Source organism: Neophocaena asiaeorientalis, unplaced genomic scaffold (genome assembly GCF_003031525.2).
Source record: "Neophocaena asiaeorientalis asiaeorientalis breed wild unplaced genomic scaffold, Neophocaena_asiaeorientalis_V1.1 scaffold40, whole genome shotgun sequence".
Taxonomy (NCBI): domain Eukaryota; kingdom Metazoa; phylum Chordata; class Mammalia; order Artiodactyla; family Phocoenidae; genus Neophocaena; species Neophocaena asiaeorientalis.
Window position 1 is genome coordinate 14888204 of NW_020185335.1, and position 24467 is coordinate 14912670.

At 65.2% G+C, this 24467-nt stretch overlaps 1 protein-coding gene across 1 annotated transcript in view; it reads left to right on the plus strand.

Annotated features, from left to right (window-relative positions):
- The first annotated feature begins 1433 nt into the window (after positions 1-1433).
- Positions 1434-24467, plus strand: part of ZFPM1 (zinc finger protein, FOG family member 1) — a 46394-nt gene continuing 23360 nt past the window's right edge. Inside the window, exons 1-3 of the mRNA XM_024735737.1 lie at positions 1434-1707; positions 1974-2084; positions 4692-4820. Coding sequence (XP_024591505.1) covers positions 1512-1707; positions 1974-2084; positions 4692-4820 — 436 coding nt within the window. The 5' untranslated portion in view covers positions 1434-1511. The remainder of the gene's footprint in view (positions 1708-1973; positions 2085-4691; positions 4821-24467) is intronic.

Genomic DNA, 24467 nt, shown 5'->3' on the forward strand with positions numbered 1-24467 from the left:
TGGGGAGCCAGGTGCACAGGTGGCCCCGGGGGTGTCGGGGGGCTCCAGCAGTGGCTCCGAGGCAGATGTGGGGCAGGGCTGGGGCAGGATTCGCAGCGTCACATCCCGCTGTGGGCCTGGAGCCGTTTGCTGGTTGATGACTGTCTCCTGTGTTATCAGAGTGTTAATTGTGCTGGAATGAATTAGCAGCATTAGGATAAATTGCCAAAGCCGGCAGCCTCTTTCACGCTCCTGTCACGCTTTGTGCGGAGCGGGTGCCTTTGTTCTCCCATAAATGGAGCCGCGGGGAGCTCAGGGCCTCCCTGGGTGGCTGAGGCCCACCTGAGCGGGAGAGGCGTGTGCCCGGCATCGCCCGGGTGCAGGGCTCTGGTCGCTGCAGTCCCTGAAAGCAGAGGCTTCACACCCATTCTCCAGAGCCGGCCACTGAGGCCCTGAAGTCCCGGCGTCGGCAGGAGGGAGCACAGCTCTGGGGCACCATCTCCAGCTCTGAATGAGCCGCAGAAGCACCTGGGCTTCTAGAAAGAGTTAGGCAAGCAGGCCTGCGAGCTGTCCGCCAGGGCAACCGGCAGTGCGGGCTGGGGGCCGGCAGTGCGGGCTGGGGGCCAGTCCCACGGGCCGGGGAGCCTCTGCTTTTCTGCCCCGGCGTCTGCCAGGGGAGGTCACGGGGGGTCAGGCCTCCCCCCTGTCCCAGAGGCACGAGTCTGGGGTGTGCCCAGCCCACCGCGGAGCCCACCGTGTGGGCACGTTAATGAGAGACCGTGAGGCTTAGCCCAGGGCTGGTTCTGTGTGGTCTGAGCCCGGCCTCGGCCACGGGAAGTGACGGAAGGTGAGCGCCTGCGCTCCTGCTATCAGTACAGCTCTGAGGGGTCCCGGGGAGCCCGGGGCCCGTGGGTCTGTGGGGCCAGAGCTAGAATCCAGAGGGTGCAGCCGGGCAGGTGTCTGCATAGGAGGAGCTGGGGAAGGTGGTGGGGCAGGGGCCAGCGCTGCCCGGGCGCCCGTCTCGGGCCCCGGGGCCCAGCTGAGACGGGGTGGAGGGGCCTGTGGGGGATTCACAGAGCGGTGTGAAGCGGGACAGCTGTTCTCCGCCGTTCTCTCCACCCACAGCGCTGGCACTGCCCCTCTGACCTCGGGGGCACAGGTTACCACCCCGGCCTGTACTCGGGGACACGCTGTGGGTCTGGCTTCGCCACCCTCCTAGGTGGTCTGGGGACTCAGTCTGCCATCCCCCCTGTGCGGAGGGCTCCGCGGGGCACCCCCCGCGTGAGGCTTGAGGGAGGATTAGTGGGCCGCGGAGGCTGGACTGCAGACGCCGCGCACCCACCTGTGTCCCATCAGCCATTTAGCCCTTTAAGCAGGCTGATGAGCTCTTCCTGTGTGCCAGGCACCGGGCCCGCCCTCTGCACGTTCCCAGACCTCAGAACCTGAGTGTGACAGCTTCCTGGAGGAGGGGTCCCAGGCACAGGGGGCAGGGGTGCAGAGCCCCGGGAGATGTTTACCTGCGGGGGTTGTGGATGTGCGCCAGGACCCTGGGACCCCGCAGAGGGTGTGCCTGCATTTCAGCAGCCCCCAGAGGCCCCGCCCAGAAGACGCCAGCGCTGCGCTACGCTCACACGTGGAGCGGAGGAGAGGGGAGGGGTCGAGCTGCCCGGGGCCAGCGTCCCGGCAAGAGCGGCCTGTGGGGTCGGCAGAGGCTGCGGGGCAGGCGAGGTGAGCAGGAGGCCGGGTGGCCCCCAGGTGTTGGTGCAGGGCTTGGGGTGGGTACACGGGTGGGGTTCGCACATCTACTCATGGGGGACCTGGAGGAGAGCCCCTGTGCTGACGGCCGCTCCCTCGAGGCCTCTGACCGCCTGGGGGGCCGAGACCCTGCTCGGACCCCACTGCGCCCAGCCCCGGGGCTGTGCCTGTGCTGGGGGGGTCAGGACGCCGGTTGTGGGGGGCAGCGCCTCACGACTCCCCTGGGGCTGTGTCTGCAGGTTCCCTCAGAGACATGGAGGCCAGAGAAGAGGCCCAGGCCGCGGACACCAGCCTCCCGGAGCGAGAGGCCACAGCCCTGGAGCCCGAGCCCCCGAGCCCTTCCAGTCCAGGTGAGTCGGGCGGTGGACGTGGCAGGCTGGGCCCTGGCATCCTGGCACCCTTCCCCACGTCCGCATCCCCGCTGCGACTTCACAGGAGCCAGTTCCCACTGAGGACTCAAGTTTTCACACCTGCGAAATGGGCGTCGCACCGAGCGGTGTCTGTGGGCTGCCCGTGCCCACTGGTGCTTGGAGGGGCTGGTCTGGGTAGAGGAGATGCACGCACCTGCAGAGGGTCTGGAAAGCCCAGCCCTAGTGGCAGAGATGGGCAGAGCAAGGCCCCGGTGGGGAAGGTCTAGTCCAGGGTGAGGCAGGGGGTCATATGGGCACTGAGTGACCTGGGGAGAGCCACACCCCTTCCGGGCCTCCGTGTACCCTCGATGAAATGGGGTTGCCTGCCTCAGCACACGTGGGGCTCGGTACCGAGCAGGTTCTCCTGTTAAGGCAAATCACCCCATCTTACAGACGGGGGATGAGGCCCAGAGAGGTTAAGTGACTTGCCCAGGGTCGCACAGCCTGTAAGCACCTGAGCGGGATGCAACCCTAAGTCCGGATTCAGGTTGGTTCTCCCGTCCCCTCTGTCTGCTCCCCACGCTACCCCACCCTGGACACCTGGAACCTCTCCTGGGGCCCTCCTGGCAGTTTCCCCAGGGTTTGGGGGCACTTTTCTGAAGCTGAGAACAGGACTCGGAAGGAGAGACTCCCACACACACAGCCAGGGCTGAATTAACCTGACACTAGGCCTCCTCTGTCCGGGTCCCCGGAGGGGCCTCAAAGCTGGGCCATCCTCTCAGGCCAGCTGTGCCCTCAGAGACCCCCAAAGACCCCCAAGAGGATGGGCCTCACTGTGGTGGAGGCCCTGGGGGAGGTTAGTGCCCTCACCCCTGTTTTCCAGAAGGGGGAGCTGAGGCTGGGGAGTTAGCGGAGGGAGGATCGGCGGGGTGGGCTCTGCCCTGGCCCCTGCTCTGAGCCCCGATCCCCTCGCCCCCCTCCACCCTGCCAGCCGTGGACAGCAATCTCACTCACGTCCCCATTCCATACCACGAAGCCCTGTGCGCAGAGGCTGAGTTACCCCCAGACAATAGTCCCATGGGGGAGACATAGCCATAAATGGGGCCGTTTTAGTGGGTGGTGTGCCCAGGAATGAAGGCAAGATGGGGTGGGTGTGGCAGTGAACAGAAACCTGCAGGACGGGTAGAGTTCCCCGTGCTACACACACCTGCACGTGCAAAGGCCCTGGGGTGGCACAGAGAGGGGCCAGGAGGAGAGCCCTGCAGGGCTGGGACTGGGGGGTGGAGATCCTACACAGATGGTGGGGGGCTCCTCACTGTGGACCCCCACCCCCAGGATGTGCCAGTGTCAGAGTCTCCCCCGGCTGACCACAAGCCCCCAGTAAGCCTCATCCTCTGAGACCTGCTGGCCTGTGTCCCTTTGCCCAGCGGCAGCCCCTTGGGGTCACTGGGGCTGTGCAGTGAGGAGGAGGCTAGGCTAGCAGGACTTGAAACCAAGGCAGGGGCTCCCGTCACCCGCAGCTGCCCCGGGGCAGCAGGCGGGGTGGAGGCTCAGGGCCTGGGCTCTGGCGCTCGTGTTCACAGCTATTACCGTCTCTACCTTCACTGTCACCATCAGTGTTTAGTGCTGCGGCCAGCGTTCACCCCGGCCTGTCCCCGCCAGGGCTCCTGCCCTTTCTGAGCCTTGTTTCCGCATCTGTAATGGGGCGCCAGCCCCTCCGAGGGCCCAGGGAGTGGCGAGGGGCCCCCCATCACCACCACCGTCATCATCGGGTGCTGCGTGCTAATGGGGGCCACGCTCTCCAAAGGGCTAGCGGCCGGTTACTGGTGGACTTTGCCCCGGGGAGCCGGGCCCCTTATCTGATCTGGGAGCTGGGCTGCACGGGGTGGGGGCGGGGGCGGGACTGGGGAGGAGCTGGAAAAAAACAGCCGGGGTTGCACCTGGCACAGGCCTCAGTGATAACGCGCTGATGGGCGCGATAAGATGGCAGGAGCAATGTCTGCCTGTCGGGCGGGCCCGGTGCGGCTCCCGCGCAGTGGCTGGAGCTCGGATGCCAGCCGCGTTGATTTATAGCCAAAAATAATAGGACTTTTATACCGTGTGATTGATTTATTCGATGTTAATCACGGCCCTTATCGCGGGTATTAATAATCTGCCGGGCGCGTGACGTCACCAAGGGGGGGCTTTTATGGGCGCTCATCGATTGGGGGCCGCGGTGGTTATCGGGCCCAGCAGGGAAGGCAAATATGCCCTTTGGGCTGGAATTGGGTGCGGGGCCTGGCGGAGGAGCCCCCAGCTGCCGGCCGAGGAGACCAGGGATCCGGGCCACGCGTGTGCCTGCTGGCCTGGGCGTGCCGGGCGGGCAGCCACCGCGCCGCAGTTAATAAGGGGCTGAGGGCTTTTCAAGGCCAAAACTGAAGGGGGGGAAACTGAGATGTCTGACGGCGCCCCCTGAGAGCAATCTGGTGGGGGGAGGGTGGTGGCCGGAACTGTGCCATGTGCTCACCCACCTGGGCCTCAGTATCCCTCCCGGCCACAGGCTGGGGTGGGCGGGCAACTCGGTGCCCCAAGGCTCTCTAGAACCTTCTGATGTTTTCCTTCCTGCAGATGCTACTCCTCCACCCCCACCGCTACCACCCGCCCCCACGTCCCCAGGAGGCTCTGAGGAGACGGAGGGTCCGGAGCCAGAGACGAGGCTGGAGGAGGAAGAGGCCAGCAGCCCCTGGAGCGGGCCAGGTAAGCGCGCCTGTGCCCGGGGTCTGGCGGCCTTGTCTCTCTGGGGCAGCCCTGGGGCCCAGCCTTCTGGGGGTCCTGGGAGCTGGCCACCCTGACAGCACGGGTGCGACAGGCCCGGCCCACTGGCCAAGGAGATGGGTGGTTGAAGCACCAGGCCCAGGTCTGTCCTGTCGCAAAGTCCAGCCAGCCCGTGGGCCAGCGGCTGCCCTGGAGGTGGGCGCCAAGCTATGCCGGTGCTCAGGGCTAAACCCCAGGCCCCTAGCAGCAGATAAGCCTCTGAGGCTTCCCTGGAGGTGGGAATGCGAGTCTGGAGCGGCCCGAGTACCTGCGCCTTCCCAGCCCAGCTAGGGGCACAAGCCTGTGTGGGTGGAGAGGACCCAGCCCTGGGGTGGCTGCAGCGCGTGGCAGGGGGCCGGAGGCCGTTCCAAGCCACCGGGTCCTGGATCAGGAGTGTCTTTGAAGGCGGTTTCGTGCTCCCAGCACTGCCCCACCCCCGCTTGTAGCTGGAATTCTGACCTCGGAGGGCCCACCAGATGTGTTGTGCCCGCGGCTCCCCACTTCCACCGACGTATGAGTATAGGGCAGGCTGGGCGTGTCGGCTGCTGCCATGCTTCCTAAGTACAAGTGACGCGGCTCAGGGGAACTGGGGCAGCTCGGAGGGGTCCTGGGAGCTGCTGGGTGAAGGAGGGAGGGTGTGGTCCTCGGGAACAGAGGGAGAGAATGGAGGTTGCACACTCAGGCCAGGCGCACATGCATGTCGCAAGCACATATCGAGCACCTGCTGTACCCGAGGTACAGCTCTGAGCAAACAGGGTCCTCAGCTGTGATGACACAAATGCAGTCAGTGGCCAGTGGAAAGGAGGCACATGGCAAGGGCCTCATCTTGCGGGGGGTCAGGGAGACCACACCAGGGCAGAGAGGACCCCCATGGTCTCCCAGGGGTGTCAGAGATGGTCTCCTGCCAGGTTCAATTTGAGTGGCCACGTGGACCCTTCATCAGGATCCCAAGGTGTCAAGGAAAGAGTGCTGGGATCGATTAGTGATGTCTGCGTGGCACCAAGGAGATGAGGTGGCACGTGTGCCTTCTGGTCCCCCTGCTGATTTAACACACCTCTTCCTACAGTAGGTAGGTGTCTGAGGCCCAGAGAGGGAGGGATGGGCCTGGTGGTCCCAGCCTAGATGGTGACCCCAGACCACAGGGAAAAACAGTCTACTGCCAGCATCTCCCACCTGCATGGGCCATGGTGCTGCCTGGGAGTGAAGCATCCTGGGTCAGACAGGCTGGGGGTCCCCTCTGCTGCCCCAGGACGGGAATGGGGCTCAGCACAGGGACACCGCTGCCCTCCGGATGGACTCGGCCGCCCCCCACCCCACTTCAGTGACTCAGTGACAGGCAGGGGAGGGGCCCCAAGGGCCCTGGCAGGGACGTCCTCTTCTCACAAGGAGCACCTGGCCAGGGACAGGTCATGTGTGTATGAGGCCCTCACAGCCCCGTCGGGCACAGCTGAGCCAGATACCCACCTTCCGGGGCTGGGCCATTCCGCACACACGGGACAGTGCTGTGGGGCTGGTGCCCGCGGTCAGACCACTCTGCCACCTCCGTTTCCCCAGCTCTAGGACAGGGTAACAACGAAGCACCCAGAGACGCTGGCTCAGCACTGCCTCGGCCCATGGCTCGCACATGCTAGGGACCGCCTGGGTGCCTGTGGGCCCTGATCGGCCACTGGGCAGGCGGGGGGCTGAGAGAGCAGCTGCTGGACAGGGTGACCGTGGGGAGGAGTGTGCGAGGCGGTCCTCACACCAGCCCCTCGAGGCAGGGGTGAGGCGACCCTCCCCTTTACGGAGAGATCCAGGCACAGAGCAACTAAAGGGTCTGTCCACGTCACCACCCGCGAGGTGACACAGCCGGGATGCAGACCCACCACCTGGTTCTGGAGCTCAGGCAGCAAGTGTGTAGACGGCAGCCTCAGCTGTCCTCCGGTCGGTCCCCTCCCACCCTGCGGACTTAGTATCACCATCCCCGTTTTACAGATGGGAAGGCAGAGGCCCCTGGAGATTGGAACCTGGCCCCGGAGTGGCCGCGGGGGCCATGGCTTGGGGGGTGCACCCGGGAGCTTCCTGCGCTATTTGCGTCCTCGGGGGCTGGGGGGCTCCCTATTGGCCCCCACAGATAGGAATTTCTGTGCAGTGGGCAGCGATGGGCCGATAAGCAGCCTCGGGCCAACCGCCCTGGTGGCCGCCCCCTATCAGACCCCAAACAGGCCACACTTATCACCCGGCCGGGAAGCCAGAGAGGCCCCGTGGGCTCTTATCTCACAGGGGCCGCCGTGCTGGCGATAGGGTGGCAGGCTTGCCTGGGTCGCCGTCCCCAAGGGCAGTGCCCAGCCCAGGAACCGGCCGGGGGACAGGGGTGTCCAGCGGGGCCTTCGCTGCAGGTCCGTGCCCTGCGAGGTTCCCCGGCCCCTTTCCCTTCGCTCTCCCTCTGGGCCCCGCCCCTTCGTGTCTCCTCCCACCCCACCGTCTGAGTTTGTCTTTTGATCTCCACTTGCCCCTCCCGCCCCGTCCCCCACGGGGAAAAGTGCAGCCCTGGGGACCCGAGCTGTGCCTGGGGGCACCCGCACCTTCCCCTCTGGGATGGCGGGCTGGTCTGGACCACAGCGCAGCCTGTACCGTCTGGCTTCGAGGAGTGACTGGGCCCCAAGCCTCGGTTTCCCATGTGAGCTGCGTGAGGGTATGCCCTGGAGGCCAGGGCTCGCACACACCTGGTGCTGCCCCTGCAGGTGGTCGCCCCCATCACCCAGGGACGGTGCTGACACTGCAGGGTCCCAGGGGCAGGTGACATCAGCCCGGCAGAGAGGCTGGGTCTCAGTGCCTCTCTCCAGCTGCATGGTGGGTGCAGCGCAGCTGCCCTGCCTACAGCAGTCAGGGCCCCGAGCAGGTGACCACAAAGACCCCCAGGAGATACCACACGGCACCAGGCAGGAGGGAGGCCTCCCGGCTCCTGTCCTCCCAGGGCGCTCTCGACACACACGCGCTGCAGACACAGCGAGGTCCTGGACCCTTGAGGGCTTTGTAAACACGAGAGTGCGGGTGTGCAAGGGGCCTGTTCTCTCCGGGCCTTGTTACTGTCCCCACGCTAGCTCCCTCCTCCCACCCGTGACCCGGTGACCCCAGAGCTCCCGACCCAGGCTGGGATGTGGTCAGTGTCGTGGTCACTTTTGGACATTGTGACCATCATCAGGTCACTGGCTGCCGGCGGCTGGTTCTCAAGTGTGACTGCTTCGAGTGGGACCCACCCCCGCCCCAGCAGTGCTGAGAGGCCGGGGCCTGCCTGCCTGCCTGCCTGCCTGCCTGCCTGCCTGGGCTGGGGTCCAGCTTTGCTGAGCGACGGTGGGCTGGTTACTCGACCTCTCTGGGCCTCAGTTTCCTCATCTGTACAAATGGGACGCAGGGCAGAGAGAGCAGCTCCCCACTCAGTGCCGTCCTCTTGCCCTGGTGGCCCGGGTGCCTGTGGGTAGGGGAGGGGACGTGTAGGCAGGTCCAGGGAGAAGCTGCTCTCTGAGACCAGAATTCCGCTGTCGAGCAGGAAGGTACCGCAACCCCTCGGCCAGCCGAGCACATGGCCATGGAGCGGGGAAGGGGGGGTCCGCCTCTCGTGCCCCTACTGGTGATGGGCACCTTGGCCCAGGGGTCCCCATTGACCGTCAGGAACCCGGGACCCAGGCTGGCTCAGAGACTGCTTGGCCTCGGAGATGACGCCTCCCTCCTCTGAGCAGTTCGGGCAGCATCGCCATGTGGGTGGGTGAGGCTGGAGCAGAGGCCACGCTGCTGCCTCGGGAGAGGCCGGGGCGTCCTGCGTCCTCGTGGAGCCCAAACGCCACCGGCGAGCCAGCCGTGGACTGGGTGGGAAGGCGGGGGTCCTAGACAGAAAGGTGACCCTGAGGGGCCCGAGGGCACGAGGTCCGCGTGGACGTGGGAGTGGGGAGTGCCGGGCAGAGGCACAGCCCACACCAGGCTCCCGGGGGACTGAGCAGGGTGCCAGGTGGGTGGGGGGGTTGGTCCCGAGGGAAACGGGGGTCCCCTCGGGTTGCCTCAGGGAAAGTGGATGAGAGCAGAGCAGGGGACCCACCCCGGGCTGAGGGTCTGTGGGGAATGGCCCGCCGTGGGCAGGGGGCTGCCCTGCCCGGCCCTACCCGGCCCTCATCTTCCCTTGAGCCGCTGGCTGGAGTGTGAAGGGAGGGGGGTTGGGCAGCAGGGGCCCGGAGAGCTGGGTATTTTTATCTTTGAAATGACCTTGTTCGCTCGAGGGGCTGGCTGTTTAAAATTCTGATATGCAGATGGCTGAGAGCTATGATCTGAAATCCCCAAAGCGCATCTGGGAGGGTAGCTGCCGCTGCCTTAGCTCTGTGGTCCCCGGTGACCCGCTGCCCCCTCTGTCTCCACACTTAACATCCAGAAAAAGCAGAGGGTCGGGCAGACAGGCAGCCCCCACAAGGGCTGAGAGCCCTGAGGGTCCCTTCCGACTGTGGGGTCCTGAGCCTGTCACCTACCTCATGACCCCCATCGGAGCCTCTGTCCAGTGGCAGTCACCACGACCTCAGGCTCCTGGCCAGGTCATGAGAAAACGGAGGGAGGGCAGTGAATGGACGCTAGGCCTGGGTTTGGGGCCCCAGGGGTCCGGGAGCCTCCTCTGCAGCCCGATCTCCTGGGGGGTCCCCTCCACCCAGGGACTTGCCTGGGGTGGACCAAGCAGGTGTCCCTCCTCTGCCCTCCCCACCCCGCTGTGTCCCGCACTGGGGAAGTGAGAACAAGCACACATCCATCCAGTTCTCCGACAGCTTGTCTGGGAGGCAACGTGGTTCGGACATCCCGAGGTCAGGGCTGTCCACTGGGGGTGCCGTGCGTAGCTGGGGAGCAAGGTGATGAACCCAGGGGGCCCACAGGGGCTCCCCACCGGCTCTGGGGGCTAGTCAAGTGGCCTGGGCTCCACAGGTCCAGGAAAGAAGGGGGTGGCCAGTCCCGTGACCTGGCTGTGTGATCAGAGCCCCAGGACCGGGGTCCCCTTCGCCTGTAAGTGTCTCAGGGCCTGGAACTCTTTCCTGGTGACCACTGTTTACAGAACAAATTTCAACTGACTGAACATCAGGTATCACCTTTTTTTTTTTCTTTCTAATTTTATTTACTTTTGGCTGTGTTGGGTCTTCGTTGCTACGCGCGGGCTTTCTCTAGTTGCGGCGAGCAGGGGCTACTCTTCGTCGCCGTGTGTGGACTTCTCATTGCCGTGGCTTCTCTTGTTGCGGAGCACGGGCTCTAGGCGCGTGGGCTTCAGTAGTTGTGGCACGCGGGCTCAGTAGTTGTGGCTCACGGGCTTAGTTGCTCCGCAGCATGTGGGATTTTCCCGGACCAGGGCTCGAACCCATGTCCCCTGCATTGGCAGGCGGATTCTTAACCACTGCGCCACCAGGGAAGCCCTAGGTGTCACCTTCTTTTGCCCTCAGCTTCATCCTAGGCCCTAGAGGCAGAGATGGGAAGACTGGCCATGTCCCCACTCACTGCACGTCAGCAGAGGGGACAGCCAGGTGGTCGGGCCAGGACAGCACCATAGGTGGGCCCCCCCATCCCCAAGGATAAATTGGAGTGGGCCGAGGGTGTTCAGGCAAGGAGCTGGCACATGCAAAGACCCTGAGGTTTGGACGGCATGGGCGTGGCTGGAGCATTAGAGGCTGGAACAGGGTTGGGGAGAGATGAGACAGGGCACAAATGGTTCAGAGTTTGGGCTCAATGCCATGGACCGTAGGGAGACGCCTCCGTTTTCTTGGCTGTAAAATGGGGCATGAGGTGTTAAGTGGGACGTTTGGTCAGCTGCCTTGCGGAGAGTGGGTTAGTGGGCGAGTACCTCCGGGTGCACGGGGAGGCGGGCAGCTGGTGGGAGGGGCCAGAGGCTGCATCCGTGCTGTTTCCTGCCTGGGGACTGGAGCCCGCTCCACCCCCCACCCCCTGCCCACTCCCGCCCCCGCGCCGGGGTTCCGGGGTTCCGAGGGCCTGCTGGAGGCTGGGAATCCTCACGCCGGGAGCGTGAGCAGGGGCGATGGGCTGGCTATCTGGGCTGCACTCGGTTGACTCATCTCGCCGCCTGGTGTTTCTATGCAAACCTCAAGGTTTGTTATCGGGCGGTGGGCGGGCAGCTGAGGCAGGACGGCCTGTCCTGATGGACAGCTGGGGAGATGGGCCGATACGGCTTGGCCGCGCGTCCCCTCCCGCCAGCTCAGCATGCGTGGGTGGGAAAAATCATTTCAGCTATTTCGCGTTATCACTGGGCCTGGCATTGCGGCCCCATAGGCCTGTTTATCTTAGATTAGCGGGCGGGGGGTGGTGGTGAGGGGCACAGGAGGGGGCGATGGTGGATGGCAGGGTTCAGCCTGGGGTCAGCTCCAGAGGCCAGACCCAGCAGCTGTGTCAGGAGCCACCTCTTCTCGGTATCCCAGGGAAGGGGGTCCAGCCCAGATGTCCCCCGAGGGCCGTGTTCCTTGAAAACCCGCAGTGGGCCCTCCGCCCATCCTGACACCCCACCCCGACAGGTGAGCAGACCAAGACTCCAGGAGCTGGGGGGGTCCTAAGGAGGGGTCGTGTGTGCCCGCAGTCGGCCTTCCTTCCCAGGTGTTTACTGAGCACCTACTGCTGGCAGAAGTGGCAGGTGTGTTGTGTGGTGGCACAGGCCGTAGAAACAAAGGAGTGTGGGGTGTACAGCCCGGGGGCGGGCAAGAGAAGGAGGTCGTTTATTCGCTCAATAAACACTTGTGTTTTAAGCGCCTGCTCGGTGCCAGCAGAGTCCAGGCCTCCAGAGAGCTGTTGTTCTCATCAGGGAGACAGAGACTAAGTAATAAAGAAGTGAAAATGTCCCATGTCCGAGGAGGTGAGGCTCGCAATAAAGGAGGGGTCAGTTCTGAGTAGGGTGTCCTGAGCCACATTTGGGCAAAGACCAGAAAAGGGAGGGGAACCAGCTGCCTCCTGGGGACAGTGTACCAGGCGAGGGCACAGCCAAGGTGAGAGCCCTGAGGCCAGGGTGCGCCCGGCCGGGACGAGGAGGGAGGGGGTGGGCTCAGAGAGGGGAGGATCCCATTCTGTAGGGGTTGTCTTGGAAGTGGGGTTCGGGGATTACAGGCTTCGGCCAGTGTGGGCCGAGGGTGAGCGACAGATACCTCGGCTGCCTGCTGTCCTCCGGGCCCTGAGCTCTTCCGTGACACCCTCTCCAGCCCCTTCCCGGAGCATCGGTCCCCAGGCCAGGGTGGGGGCCCGAACCCCTGGCCAGCATCCACCACCAAAGCTCAGAGCTGCCCACCTCTCCGAGCAGGGCCGTGTGGGGCAGAGCTCCCAGGCCGGGGCCGAGGTGGGGACCGAGAGCCCGCGGCCTCTCCTCGCGGCTGGCCTGGCCTGCACGGATGCCATGTCCTGCGCTGCCCAGTGGGCACCAGGGGCCCAGGCACCGGGCCACACACGGCACCCCAAAAAGGCCCTGAGCAGAGGGGCCTCCGCTCCCTCTACCCTGAGGGGATGCTGAAGCCATGGCCTCCCCCGTGGTCGGGCTGCTGACCCCTCAGCCCTGGGCAGTCCCCTCGCTGTGGTTAGCAGCTCTTTACCCTGGAGGTGCTGACCGCCCGGCACCATCAGCCTGGCCAGTGGGGAGCCGCCCTTTGGCCCAGGTCTGACTTCAGCCTCTGCCCCTGACAAAGGCCTGTGGGCCTCAGGGTCAGGTGGGGGCTGGGACCCATGAGAGGGGCAGGTGGTCGGCGGGCCTCTCTTCAGCGAGACTCAACCGCCATCCTGTCAGACTCCCCTGCCGTGGAGCCCGTTCTGCTCGCTCACTTGCATTTTCATTTATTGAGCACCTACTGTGTGCTGGTCCCTGCCATAGACCCTGGGGATGCAGCCAGCCGCTGCCCTCCAGGAGCCGCGGCCCAAGCAGAGAATGGTCAGCAGGGACACAGAGGCTAAGCAAGGAATGTGACTGAGAAGTGCAGGGGCTGGCGAGCCCCTCACCCACGGGGATTTGCACTGAGAGCTCGGGGTGGGGGGGGGGGCAGCCCTGCAGACACCTGGGAAAACTGCCTGCAGTGCCAGCGCAAAGGCCCAGTGGTGAGACCATGGGCGGTGACCTGGGGTCAGCGGGAGGGCTGGTTGCTGCATGGTGAGTGGACTGTAGGGGCTCAAGGGTGGCCCTGGGACCTGTGAAAAGGGTGAGACGGAAACGTGGCAGCCGGTGCTGTGCTCACTGCATTTCACATGTGGGCACTGAGGCCCAGAGAGGTTCGGGGCAACTGAGCAGGGCCGGAGCCCACAGTTCCGCCCCCCAGCCCCGCCCCACGGGGTTCTCCCGGGTCCCCACTGTCCTGGCGGCGGCTGGGGGCTGATGCCTGGCCTCCTGCCCCGCGCTGCCCGCTGACCTCACCGCCTTCCGGGAGTGGCTATCTGCGGCCGTGGGCGCTAATCGAGCCGCTTCCTCCTCCGCCCTCCACCGGCTTCCTGCCCGGGCCGCCCCCCCAGGCTGGGCGTCTGAGCGTCCGCCTTTGCCCCACCAGGGCCTCCCAGACATCAGGGGGTGCAGGTCTGCCCAGCCCCACCTGGGAGCCTCTGGAGATGGCCGCCCCTTCTGGAAGTTTCCTTCCCAGTCATCCTCCTGGGCCCAAGCTCAGACTCACCGTGGCCCGGCCGTGCGGCCTGGGACCCATCAGCTCTCCTCCCTACCGTTGCCTCCCTGGTGGAAAGCCGGACGCACGGACGCACGCGTGGGGGGACCTGGGATGACAGGCTGGCCTTCACGGCAGGCGCTCACGGCCACTCTGCTCTGTCGCCTTTGTCGGTGCTGTTGCCAGTGCGGGTGGGTTCTCTTCCCAGGACCAGGGTGGGCACTGCTGCTGGCGCTGTCCTCGGGGCTTGTGCGGTCACGGTTGCGGGGGCCAGTACGGTCACCCTTGCCCGTTAGCGTCACCAGCACTGTTACCGTCCTGCTACTCCGGGCCGGCAGGGCCCTCGCCACTGGTGCCAGGGCAGACCTGGCTTCTAGCTGTCACCTCTCCCTCTGGGGTCCTAGGGGCCACGGCGCCCCTCTCTGGGCTCGGGCCACTCTTCTGTGGGACGGGGACAGGACATTCAGGCTGTCTGGAGGAACCGGATGGGCAGGGCAGCGGGGGGACGGGGGGTGGCAGCGTGTGCGATGCGGCGGCCCCCTCCAAGCACGCGCGGGGTCCCACAGCCCCAGCTGGGGCGTATCGGGGTCCGGGGCCCACCGCCGGGGTTCTGGGCTCCGTCTGTCACGGGATCTCCCCGAAGCTCAGGGCGCGGGCGGCTCTGCCGGGCCCACCTGACAGGTGAGGAGACCGAGGCTGGGCGAGCTGAGAGGGTCTCCCAGACCCAGGACGGGAGCCGCCCGGCCCGGCCCCTGATCTGATGCTGTCCCCTGAGCCCCCACCCCACGTGGCGCTGGGCTCCTCATTTATTTATTTATTTGTTATTAGGCCTCTGTCTCTGTGCGTAACTTCTTATTTCCTCACCGCATGTTTCCATTACGATAAGATCGGTCCCTGGAGATGGGACAAAGGGGCTGCCATCGGCTTGAGGGCTGGTCATATCCTGCCCGAAAGGGCCGAGCGGGGCCTGAAATGAGCGATGCTATCGGGGGCTTATTGTGTGTTGGGGGGGAGGGGTCCTGCCTCCTTGGCCACCCCCTCCCCCTGCAGGCAGAGCCTCTGTGGCCACCCCTCCTTGGCCCCATCCCCCTACAGTACGCCCCAGACCCCGTGCCTCGGGCAGAAGGCCCTGGCATCCACCCGGCTGTCCCCGGTCCACCCGTGGTCTTTGTGGGGCTGGGAGCTGCTGGGTGCAGCAGGCACCAGGCCGTCCACCCCCAGCTCCGCGAGCGCTCACACACGTCCAGGTGCTCAGGCTGGAGCTGCCCGAGCCCCTCAGGGTGCTGAGATGCCCCTGCTTTGACTCAGCAGTTCAGCTTCTAGGAATTTACCCCCGAAAAATCATCTCAGCGCGGACAGGCGTGGGGTGGTGGGGATAGACATCACGGCCGTGTGGGAGATAGCAAGCCATTTATTTTTTTATTTCTGCTCTGGTCGGCAGAATTTCTCCAAGAAAGGGGAGAAATGATTCTAAAAGAAGCAAATTGCATGCAGGTACCCGTGCTGCTTTGCCCGTGCGTGCGTCTTCCCACGGACACCCAGATCTGGGGCTGACGTTGGTGCAGCCCCACCGCCGCCCACCACCTTCCCTGGTTCCTGGGCCCTGGCTAGTTCAGCCAAAATTCTGCCGCCCCGGCCCCTGAAGGCCCAGGACCTTGCTGGGTCTCAGAGGGCAGGAGCAGTGACCTTGGCGGGTGACGGCACCGGGTCCCGAGGCTGAGACCCTGGTGGAGCTCGGCTGTGGCGGTGGCGGCACACTGCTCGATCGAGGGCCCAGCGGGGGAGCCCTGGGTGTTCCTGGGCAGGAGGGAGCTGTGTCTGGGGTGGGGACCAGCCTGGGCCCGGTCTGTCCTCCAAGCCTCCTGTTCCCGGGCCCCTGCCCAAGCATTATTCCTCCTTATCTCCCCCTGAAGGGGCAGGAAGAAGGACAGAGCACTGGACAGGGGTCGGGAGCCTGGGTTTGAACTCGGTCACCCCCTCGCACTGTGTGGCCAGGTCCCCTCTGACCCTCGGTCTCCTCGTCTGTGAAGGCGGGGAATAACCGCCCCTTAGGGCATGTGGTGATTTGAGGACTGAGTCATCAGTGCCCTGAGAGCAGGTGTCTGCTGGTCCCACACGCTGCAGTGAGCGCGCACGGCTTACGAGAGGGGCTTTAGCAGTTCCCTCGTGCTGGTCATCCTCAGGGGCCCTGTGGCCCAGTGTGCCAGTTTGAGCCGTGGCACCTTGGGTAAGACATAGCCCTCCCCGGGCTCAGCCTCCTTTGTGGGCGGAGCAGCCAGGGTGCTCATAAAGGATCCGCAGGAGTTCAGGGCCCGTCACGTTCTCTGGAAGGAGCTTCTTATTCCCTAAAGGGCCGGTCCTGCGGGGTGGTGCAGTGTCAGGACATGTTCGATGGTGTTGGCCAACCGCAGTGCCCGCTGCTGCCCCTTGGGCGGGGGTAGGACGGGACTGGCCCGAGGCTGGGGGCAGCACCGAGGTCCTGGCAGCGGCAGGGCGGGGCACCCTCCCTTTACCCGCTTGACCACCCGGCCTCCACCCAGACCCTCGCTTGCCGTCATGCCCACCCCTCCTGCCCACGTGGAGCAGAGAGACAGCGCTGCGAGGGGCAGGAGGGTGGGGCCCGGGGACACAGGGAGCAGGGTGGGCCGGCCGGGCCAGCGGGGAGGCGGTGAGCTGGAGGCTGACCGGAAGGAAGGGCCCTGGTGGCGGTGGCGTTGGCTCCTGGAAAAACAGGGCAGGGGCCGGGAGGCCCAGGCTGATAGGAGCCTGATAAGCTACTTGCACAGGAGGTGTTTTCTTTACCTTATCTCACCGGTCCTGCTTCCAGCCCACCCTCCAGGACCAGGCTGGGCTGGGGAGAGCCAGGGGCCCCCGCCCATCCCTGTTCTCAGTCCGCAGGGTCTCCCAGGACCCAAAGGACCAGGGGCTGTGGGGGCCCTCCACCCACTTCACAGGCGGGAAGGCTAAGGCCCAGAGACCCAGGGTGCCTTTTGTTTTTTATGCTTTTTGAGAAGGCTGGAGAGACCTCAAGGCCTCCCATTTTGAGGCGCCCGGGGACACGGTGCTCAGGCTCCGTGGGACGGGGGGCAAGGCTCTGACCCGGGTGGGGATGGTGAAGGGGCCGTCAGAAACCCGGTGTGGGGCTGGGCCCCATGCTGCGCTGTTGGCTATCCCCAGGCGGTCCCAGCTCCACCATTAGCTGGGGCCAGGGTTCAGCCCGATAAAGACAGGCTGTTGTTCTGTGTCAAAAAATCAATAATCCCCAGCGATGTCCCAGTGATAGGAGAAGTTCACAGCACCAGCTGGCGGGGGCGGAGGGGGGTGGGCAGGGCAAGGGCTCCAGAACCTGGGGCCACCCGCCCTGCCCGGCCGTTACCCAGCTGGCTGGTGGGGCCGATCCACGGTGGACTCCAGGCCCAGGGGACAGCGTGTCCTCCTCCTTGCCCACCCCCCATGCCGCCTCTTTGCAGATGGGAAGCTGGAGCCCGAGGTGAGCCTCTGGGCCTCTGTGCGTCCCGGGGTCAGGGGAGGTGAGAGCAGACAGGAGGAGGACCGCCCCCGCCCACCCCCTGCCCAGCCCAGCAGGACCAGATGCCCCTTCTCCCAGGCCTGTGGCTCGTCAACAGGGCCCGGGCGTCCAGCCCCAGTTCCGCGTCTGGCCGCTGTCCTCCAGACTCAGGTGCTCACGGGGGTCCACTGGGCCCAGGTGCTTTTAGGACACAGCCAGCTGACAGCGACCCTGGCCCAAGGGACTGACATTCTAGCGGAGAGACTGGGAGTCAGTAAAATACACACGTGGCCTCCACGGTGCTGGGCGTGGCAGCAGCCCAGGGCACCGCAAGCCGGCAGAGGTGGGGAGGGGCCGGCAGCCGATGGCGGCGCCCCCAGTGCACGCGTGAGGGGACTCGGGAACACAGGTCCAGCCAGGGCGTGCCCCCGGAGGGCCCTCCCCAGCCCGGGCCCTGTGACAGGCACCATGCCTAGCGCCCATTGGCCCACGTTGGACCGGCCACAGTGCCGCCCTGCCAGCCCCCTCTGCCGTCGGCTCCAGGAACCTCGCCTGCCTGCCGGCTCCACCCCACGCTCGGGCTGCCCTGTGTGACGCAGCCACCGGGCAGAGCCTGGCAGGAGAGGGGAGGCTGATAGGCAGCAGGTGTGGGGGGCAGGTGTGTCCCACCCCGAGGGAGGGCCTTGAGAGGCTCTCTCGGGTCTGAGCTCTGGAACCCTCTCCAGTCCAGCCCCTGCCACCGGCCACTGTGGGTGCAGGGTCTGTGGGCAGCTTCTTAGGAAGGACGTTCTGGGCTCGAAGCCCTTTGAAAACCTCTGGCCTGGAATGAGAAGGCCACCCCGTCCGGGCAGGCTCAGGCTCTGCACAGCCTGCCCGGCCCGGAACTCAGGGGGCTGGGTGCCGGCGGAGGGCACCAGGGCCAGCAGAGAGGCGTGAGACTTCCCCGGGCGGCAGCAGGACCAGGGACATCCAGGGGCCTCTGGGGGCAGCTCCCAGGAACGTCCTCTCCTCTAACGTTCCCCATCAGGGAAATGGGCGTCCATCCATCTTGGTCACGGTCACAGCTCCAGAGCCGGGCCCTCAGTAACATAAACAGCACAACAGTGATGCGGGGAGCTTGGCCGCAGGACGGGCGCAGGCTGGGGCGGCGTCTTAGGGAGAGGTGTTCACCGTCCGAGGGCAGCAGCAGGCGCTGGGCTCCAGCAGGTCGTGGCCCTGCAGGAACCAGAGCCTGGCTCGGCCATGGTGTCCGCTTCCGCCAACGAGGCCAGAGATCCCAGGCCATACGTGACATCTGGTATTTAACCTGTGACAGCCAGCCCCCATTTTCATGTGTGCCCTCAACTCATAGCTCCCCGGCCCCTCCAGCTTCCTCTCCCAATTCCGGTCCCTCCTGCCAGGGTCCGGGCCCTCCGAGGGGCTCTGTGGGGATGCCCAGGCTGGTGGAGACCCTCACCCAGCCCCGAGAGCGCTTGGAGGATTAACAGCTCAAGTGGCTTTGCTCCTGAGCCAGCGCTCACGTGCGCCCGCAGCTCCCTCGGCCCGTCTTCCCTGGAGGGTGCACGTCAGCTTGTTCCTTCCATCTAGGCTGTGCTGTCTGCCGTGCGGTCGGGGTCCCGGGGCCGGGCCTGTGTGCAGGGCTGGCGTCGGGAGTGTTTCCTGCCCCGCTCAGCTCCGTTGCTGCCACCTGTGAAATGGGGACAGGATTGTGCTTGGGGTCCGGAGCGTCCGGCCCCTTGATGTGCCAGGTTTGCTGTGAGTGAGGGCACACCGCCTGCACTGGGGTCGTGGCTTTGGGGTCAGAGGGATCTGGGCTTCGCTCTCCTGTGCTACGTGCTGGCCATGTGACCTCAGACAGTCCCTTGATCTCTCCAACTGCTTTTCTCAACTGGAAGAGAGCAGAAGAAACGGACCACACCCATTTTTACCCCAAGCTTTTTTAACCATGTTCCCTTGACACTTTGTCCCCATGAGTCACAGATGAGAGCCGGAGTCTTTCCAAAGGCACCGCCGTGGTCACTGGTGACACCCAGGGTTAGGATCGAGCTCCGCCCCTTTTTGTTTCCTGATGCGGCATTCAGGTGTGGCCTGATCCAGGGGACGGGCCAGTGCCCCATGGCCGTGGGTCTCCTGGTCCTGGAGCCCCAGGCTGCATGGGCCTGTCAGCCTTCTTCCTGCCCCGAAAGCCGGCACAGCGTGGAAAAAAGCCTGTCAGCAGCCAGGGTGGGAGTCTCGCCAGGGCCTGGGCCTGGGAAACCAGCCCAGATGGGAGAAGCTGCGCAGCTCCGGCAGATGTGCGGGCCGCCTGTGGAGCAGCTGGCTGCCCACCATGCACAGTCCCACAGCCCTCCGCATGCCCCAGGGCCCAGGTCTCCCCCCTCCTCGGGGCCTTGTTGCCCCATCTGTAAACAGGAATCAGAAACGGGCCAACAGGGTGGAGCCCAGAAGTGGGGGTGTTCCGAGGAGCTGATGGGAATTTGCTGTCCACTGGCCGTTTCTCTCCAGGCCCCATTTGCCCCCTCCCGCCGGATCACCGGAGGGTCACACGCGAGCAGGGCCTCGCATCCATGCAGCCGAACCCTCCCCTCCCAGCCCAGAGGCTCCATGACCACAGAGCAGAAGGGAGGGAGAGCAGCCCTGGGCCTTGAGTGCCCAGACGGGCCCCCGCAGCCTCGGTGGCGCCCGCCCCACATGGTCGGGCTCTCGCCTCTCGTACCGCCCAGGAGGTGGTCTTCTGTGCCTGCCCGGGAGCCCTGTTCGGTGTATCCACGAGATTAGGGCTCTGCCCCGCCATGGGCAGCAACCCCCACAGCGTACCGGGGCCGGGACACCCAGGCAGACGGCTGCCGGTGGCTGCGGCTGTGTCACGCGGCACCGCACCTGGGCTGCAGGAAGCCCCATCAGCGCTGAGAGCAGCCACTGGTGTCGTCTGTTTTGGGGATGGGTCCCCCCCAGGCCCAGAGGGGCTGAGAGCCTGGCCAGGGTTGTGCAGGGACTGCAGCTCAGCCCAGCCGGCCCCCTGCCAACTTCCCGTGGTCACCGAGCACCCACCCTGCCGGGCCCTGCCCTTCGGCCCTGCACCTGTTGTGTCACGTGACCTTGCGACGACCTAGGAGGTGAGCACTCTCATCCCCCACTTCACACGAGAGGAAGCCACGGGCAGAAAGGGACACGCCCTGGTACCGACCCGGGTCCTGGAGCCTCGGGGCTGACGGGGGTCAGGCCTCATCGCCTGGCAGCTGGGTGACTAGGAGCTCCCTCCCCCCCGCCAGGCATCTCAGTCCCAGAAGGGCAGGGACAGCCCTGTTGCTGAGAGCTGCAGGACAGACGCCGCCTCCACCCCCTGTCCCCTTATCTCTCTGTCTTCCTAGGGCCTCAGCTGCCACCCAGTCAGGACGGTCAAGTTGGGGGCAGGAAGACGGCTGGGCTTGAGAGCCGGTGACCGTGGGCAGGTCCCCCCACCCTCAGTTCCGGACCATGGGGGGCCCGGTGAGCTGCATCTGCAGTGGGAGGGGCTGAGCCAGCATATGAGTGAACGTGAGCAGGCTAAGGGGACAGCGAGGCGGCTCGCCCCGCCCCGCAGACCCCCACTGACCCCGCTGCCTGGTCCGCTGCGTGACCTCGAGTGAGGTGCTTGCTCTCTGGGCCTGGTTCCACGTTGGTGGAACCCCTTGGGGCCCACAGCCTCCCAACCCGCCCTGCTGTGGGCCCAGGCCCTTGGAGACTTCTAGAACCCTGCCGGGGCGGGGCCTGCTCACCCCTGGCATTTTCTCTCCCTCTCTCCTTTTTCTTTCCCTTTTTTGTGACTTTTATCAAAGGCAAACAGCGTGATCCTGAGATAGGGCCACTCCCGACAAAGCCAGGGCCAGCTGGCCCCAGGGAGCCGCAGGGTGGGGCCGGGGCGGGATGATGGGGCCGATTAGATAAGTGGGTGCTGGCAGTGACCCCAGGGTGGGCGCCCACACGCGGATCCCAGAGCCCACTGTCCAGGGCGGGGGCTGCCAGGCGCTGGCCTTTGTACCCTGGAGGCCAGTGGCCATTAGCACAGAGCCTGGCCCCTGGAAGGAGGGGCCAGCCGGCAGGGCGCAGGAGGCCTCCCTGAGCTCACCACCACTCCCGCAAACAGCAGGGCTACCCGGTCAGCGCTGCCAGCCCGCCTGCGGGGCTGTGGCTCGGTGAACCTGGGGCCTAGCGGGGCTGGGCTTGGTGGGCCCCGGAGCCAGGTGGGTCCGGGTTGGAGCCCCAGATCCTCTGTCAGAAAGGAGCTCAGGTCTGGTGGGGTGACTGCAGCCCTTGCTGCACAGCCTGGAGCAGGTCTCGAGCTCTCTGGGTGTTATTGAAGGAGGGCGCCAAGGGCTCCAGGGCGTGGGGCAGAGCCAAGTCTGAGGGCAGCTCCGTGCAGCCCTGGCGGGGCCGTAGGCCTCGGGACACCCGGGCGCCTGGGGAGAGGAAACGCGGGGCCGGCCGCGCCGACCGACAGGCTGTGTCGACTCTCGTCGCAGCCGCCAGCCCAGCAGGTGAACCGAGGCTCAGCGAGAGCCGGGCAGAGGCAGGACTCAGCCCGCTTGTTGACTGCAGACCCCATTTCTCCCAGCCGCCACCCCATCTGCTGGGCTCCCAGGATGGGGTCCTGAGCCTGGCCTGGGGTGGCGATGCCCAGTCCTGCCTCCTTCCCCTGGCCCCTCGGGACGCCATCGAAGGGTTTTAAGACCTAAACAGGTGTTTAAATCGCAGAAATAGGCAAAGGCTGAATTTTCTCATCTGGATCCTCACAGATGCTTGGGGGTGAAATTGAACCCCAGCGCGGCGTATTTGCTCTGGAAACGACGTGTGTGGGGTTGTATGACAGAATAACTTAGGCTTTGTCCTGACTCTGTGCCGGTAGTGATGGCCCGACCCCCGTGGGGAGGTCCACCCGGGCAGCGCAGGGCGTGCCCCTCCTCCAGAGGAGACCAGGCTGCGGATGGGGAAACGTGAGGGCAGAGCAGGGAGAGTCAGCCCTGCAGCGGGAGAGCAGGGGCTCGCCTGCCGCCCCTCACCTCCCCTGCAGCAGCCTCTCCCCGCCCTCTTCTCTGTCGCCTCCTGCCTATGACTAGGAAGACCCAGAAAAGGGTGTCAAGGCCCTGGCCAAGAGCATGCTGGGGCTCTGGTTCAAATCCTTCCGGCCAGCTGTGTACCTTGGGCCAGTGGCTTAACCTCTCTGAGCCTCAGTCTCTCCCTCTGTACGCTGGGGGGAATAACTGCGGCGTGGCTGGGAGGAATCCCTGTGAATTACGCCAAGCGCTTGACTAAGGCTCGATAAACAGAAGCCAGGAATTGTGTTAGGACTGGGAGTTCCCAGGGCAAATGGCATCACCCCTGCTGTCCAGCTGTGGAGACGGAGGCCATGGTACAGAGGTCAGGGAGGATTCGGCCACGACCTCACCGGAGCTGGAGTTCTCTGTGCCCCGCTCTGGAGCTGGGAGGAGGAAACAGAGACATGGGTCACAGGAGGCTGCCAGGGCAGAGGACATCTCCACCTGGAAGTCCACCCTGACTGGCCCACCATTGGAGCTGCCGCCGCCCATGTTTCCTGGGAGCCCTGAGGGCAGAGGCCATGCCTCCCTCAGCTCTGCCCCAGGTACCCACGTCGGGTTTTGTGAGTCCAAAGACTGGGTTCTGGCCCCACCTCCGGCCCAGGCTCGCAGTGTGGCTTGAGCACTCCTGGGCCTCCCTGGGCCCCAAGTTTCCTGTCAGTGTGGTTGGGAGCTGACCACTTCCATGGCCACCACTGTCTAGGTCCTCCAGCTCTTTCAGAGGCTGTTTAAGAATAGCTGTGTCTTCCTGTCTGTCACTCTCCCAGCCAGCTCCCATCCCCAGCTCAGCATCTCCTGCCCCCAGCCCCTTCCTCACTCATTCATACTTTCATTCATTCTCAACCTTGAACTGAGCCCCCACCAGGTACCCAGTCTGCGAGGAGTAGGTGATCTTGCCTCTCCTGACCCCCGTTCTTTGGGATACAGTTTTATTTCTTGTTGGGAGAGGGTCTCTGATAGGTGCTAACTGGGCTTTAACACCTGCTTGCCTGTGCAAGGGGTTGGGCAGGAACTGGGAGCTGGAAATAGTTTATCTGAGTGGATGGATGTTGAACGTCACCAGGGCCACCATAGACAGTTGCACAGGTTGTGCACTGCACAAGGGCAGTGAATGAGCTGGGGCTGAGATCCAGCCATGTTCCCATCATGGAGCCGGGCATCTGCTATGGCCCTGCATCCACCCACATGAGGTACCCTCTCTAATGCCCAACCTCTCAGGGACGGCCTCCCCTGGACCAGGGAGGGGGCTTCCAATGGCGACCACTGCCCGATCCTCAGCCCACATCGCTCAGATCCCTGGCCTCCCTGCCTTTCCCAGGCCTCGACCATCCCCCAGCAAGCCCTGAGTGGTGGGTTCTGCCCCGTCGTGCAGAACGGCCGCCTTTATCAGGAGCCGTCCTCCCTCTGGTGGTGCGTGATACCCAGGAGATGGAGTGGCTGCCACGGGAAGCACCAGCCACGCCGTTATCTGGGAGCTGGGGCTGCCAGCCCTGGGGCGCGATTAGGGGCCACGGCAGTTTGTGGTGCAGCGTGGGTGGGTGTGGGGGCTCACTGGCTCTGCCCCTTCCTCTGGGGGGCTACCAGTACTGGGGATGAGCTAGGGCCAGGGCTCTGAGAGAGGGGCCTCAGGACCCCACAGGTGCAGCGAGCCAGGGGTAGACTGGGGGCCTGGGGCTGTACCCCACCCCCGCTCGCCCGCGGAGTGAGCTGGGCCAGCCACCTCCAGCCTCGCCGTGTCCCTGAGTCTGTGTGGGACTTGGCCCGCACTGGGGAAGACTGGACTGAGTTCCCCACTCCTCTGCCCCCCAGGAAGGTGGGCGCCGGCCTCAGATGGACGGCACTGTCTCGTACTGGGGGGCCCAAGCCTGACAAGCCAGGAACAGGCCCTGGACACTGAAAGGAAAATATGTGACAGCAACAGAGGGAGTCGTGGTCACTACCCCTGGCTCGTCTGTGGCCCAGCAGCAGAACTGAAGTCCAGAAAGGGTGTGGGCCGACCCCAGGCGGCTTAGCGCAGGTCTGGCTGTCTGGATGGGCACCGGCCATGGTGTTGGGAAGCGGGGTGATTCCGCCTTGACCCCACCGTCCTGAGGGGGCGGATGGGAGGGGGCAGGTGGTACCCAGCTCAGCCCACGGTGGGCTCCCCAGCCAGCCTCAGAAGGAGAGCGTGGACCCGTCGGATGGCTGGCCAGACCACTTGGATGGATAAGTGAGTGCCCAGCAAACCTACCTTTAGACAGCCTCTCCCCACACGCCCACGCCCTGGGGCCAGCTGGGCGGGGTACCAGAGACCCAAATATACCCAGGACAGCAGCGGCCCGAGCTCAGATCCTGGCATCCCACTGCCAGCTATGTGGCCTCTCGGGGCCTCAGTTTCCTC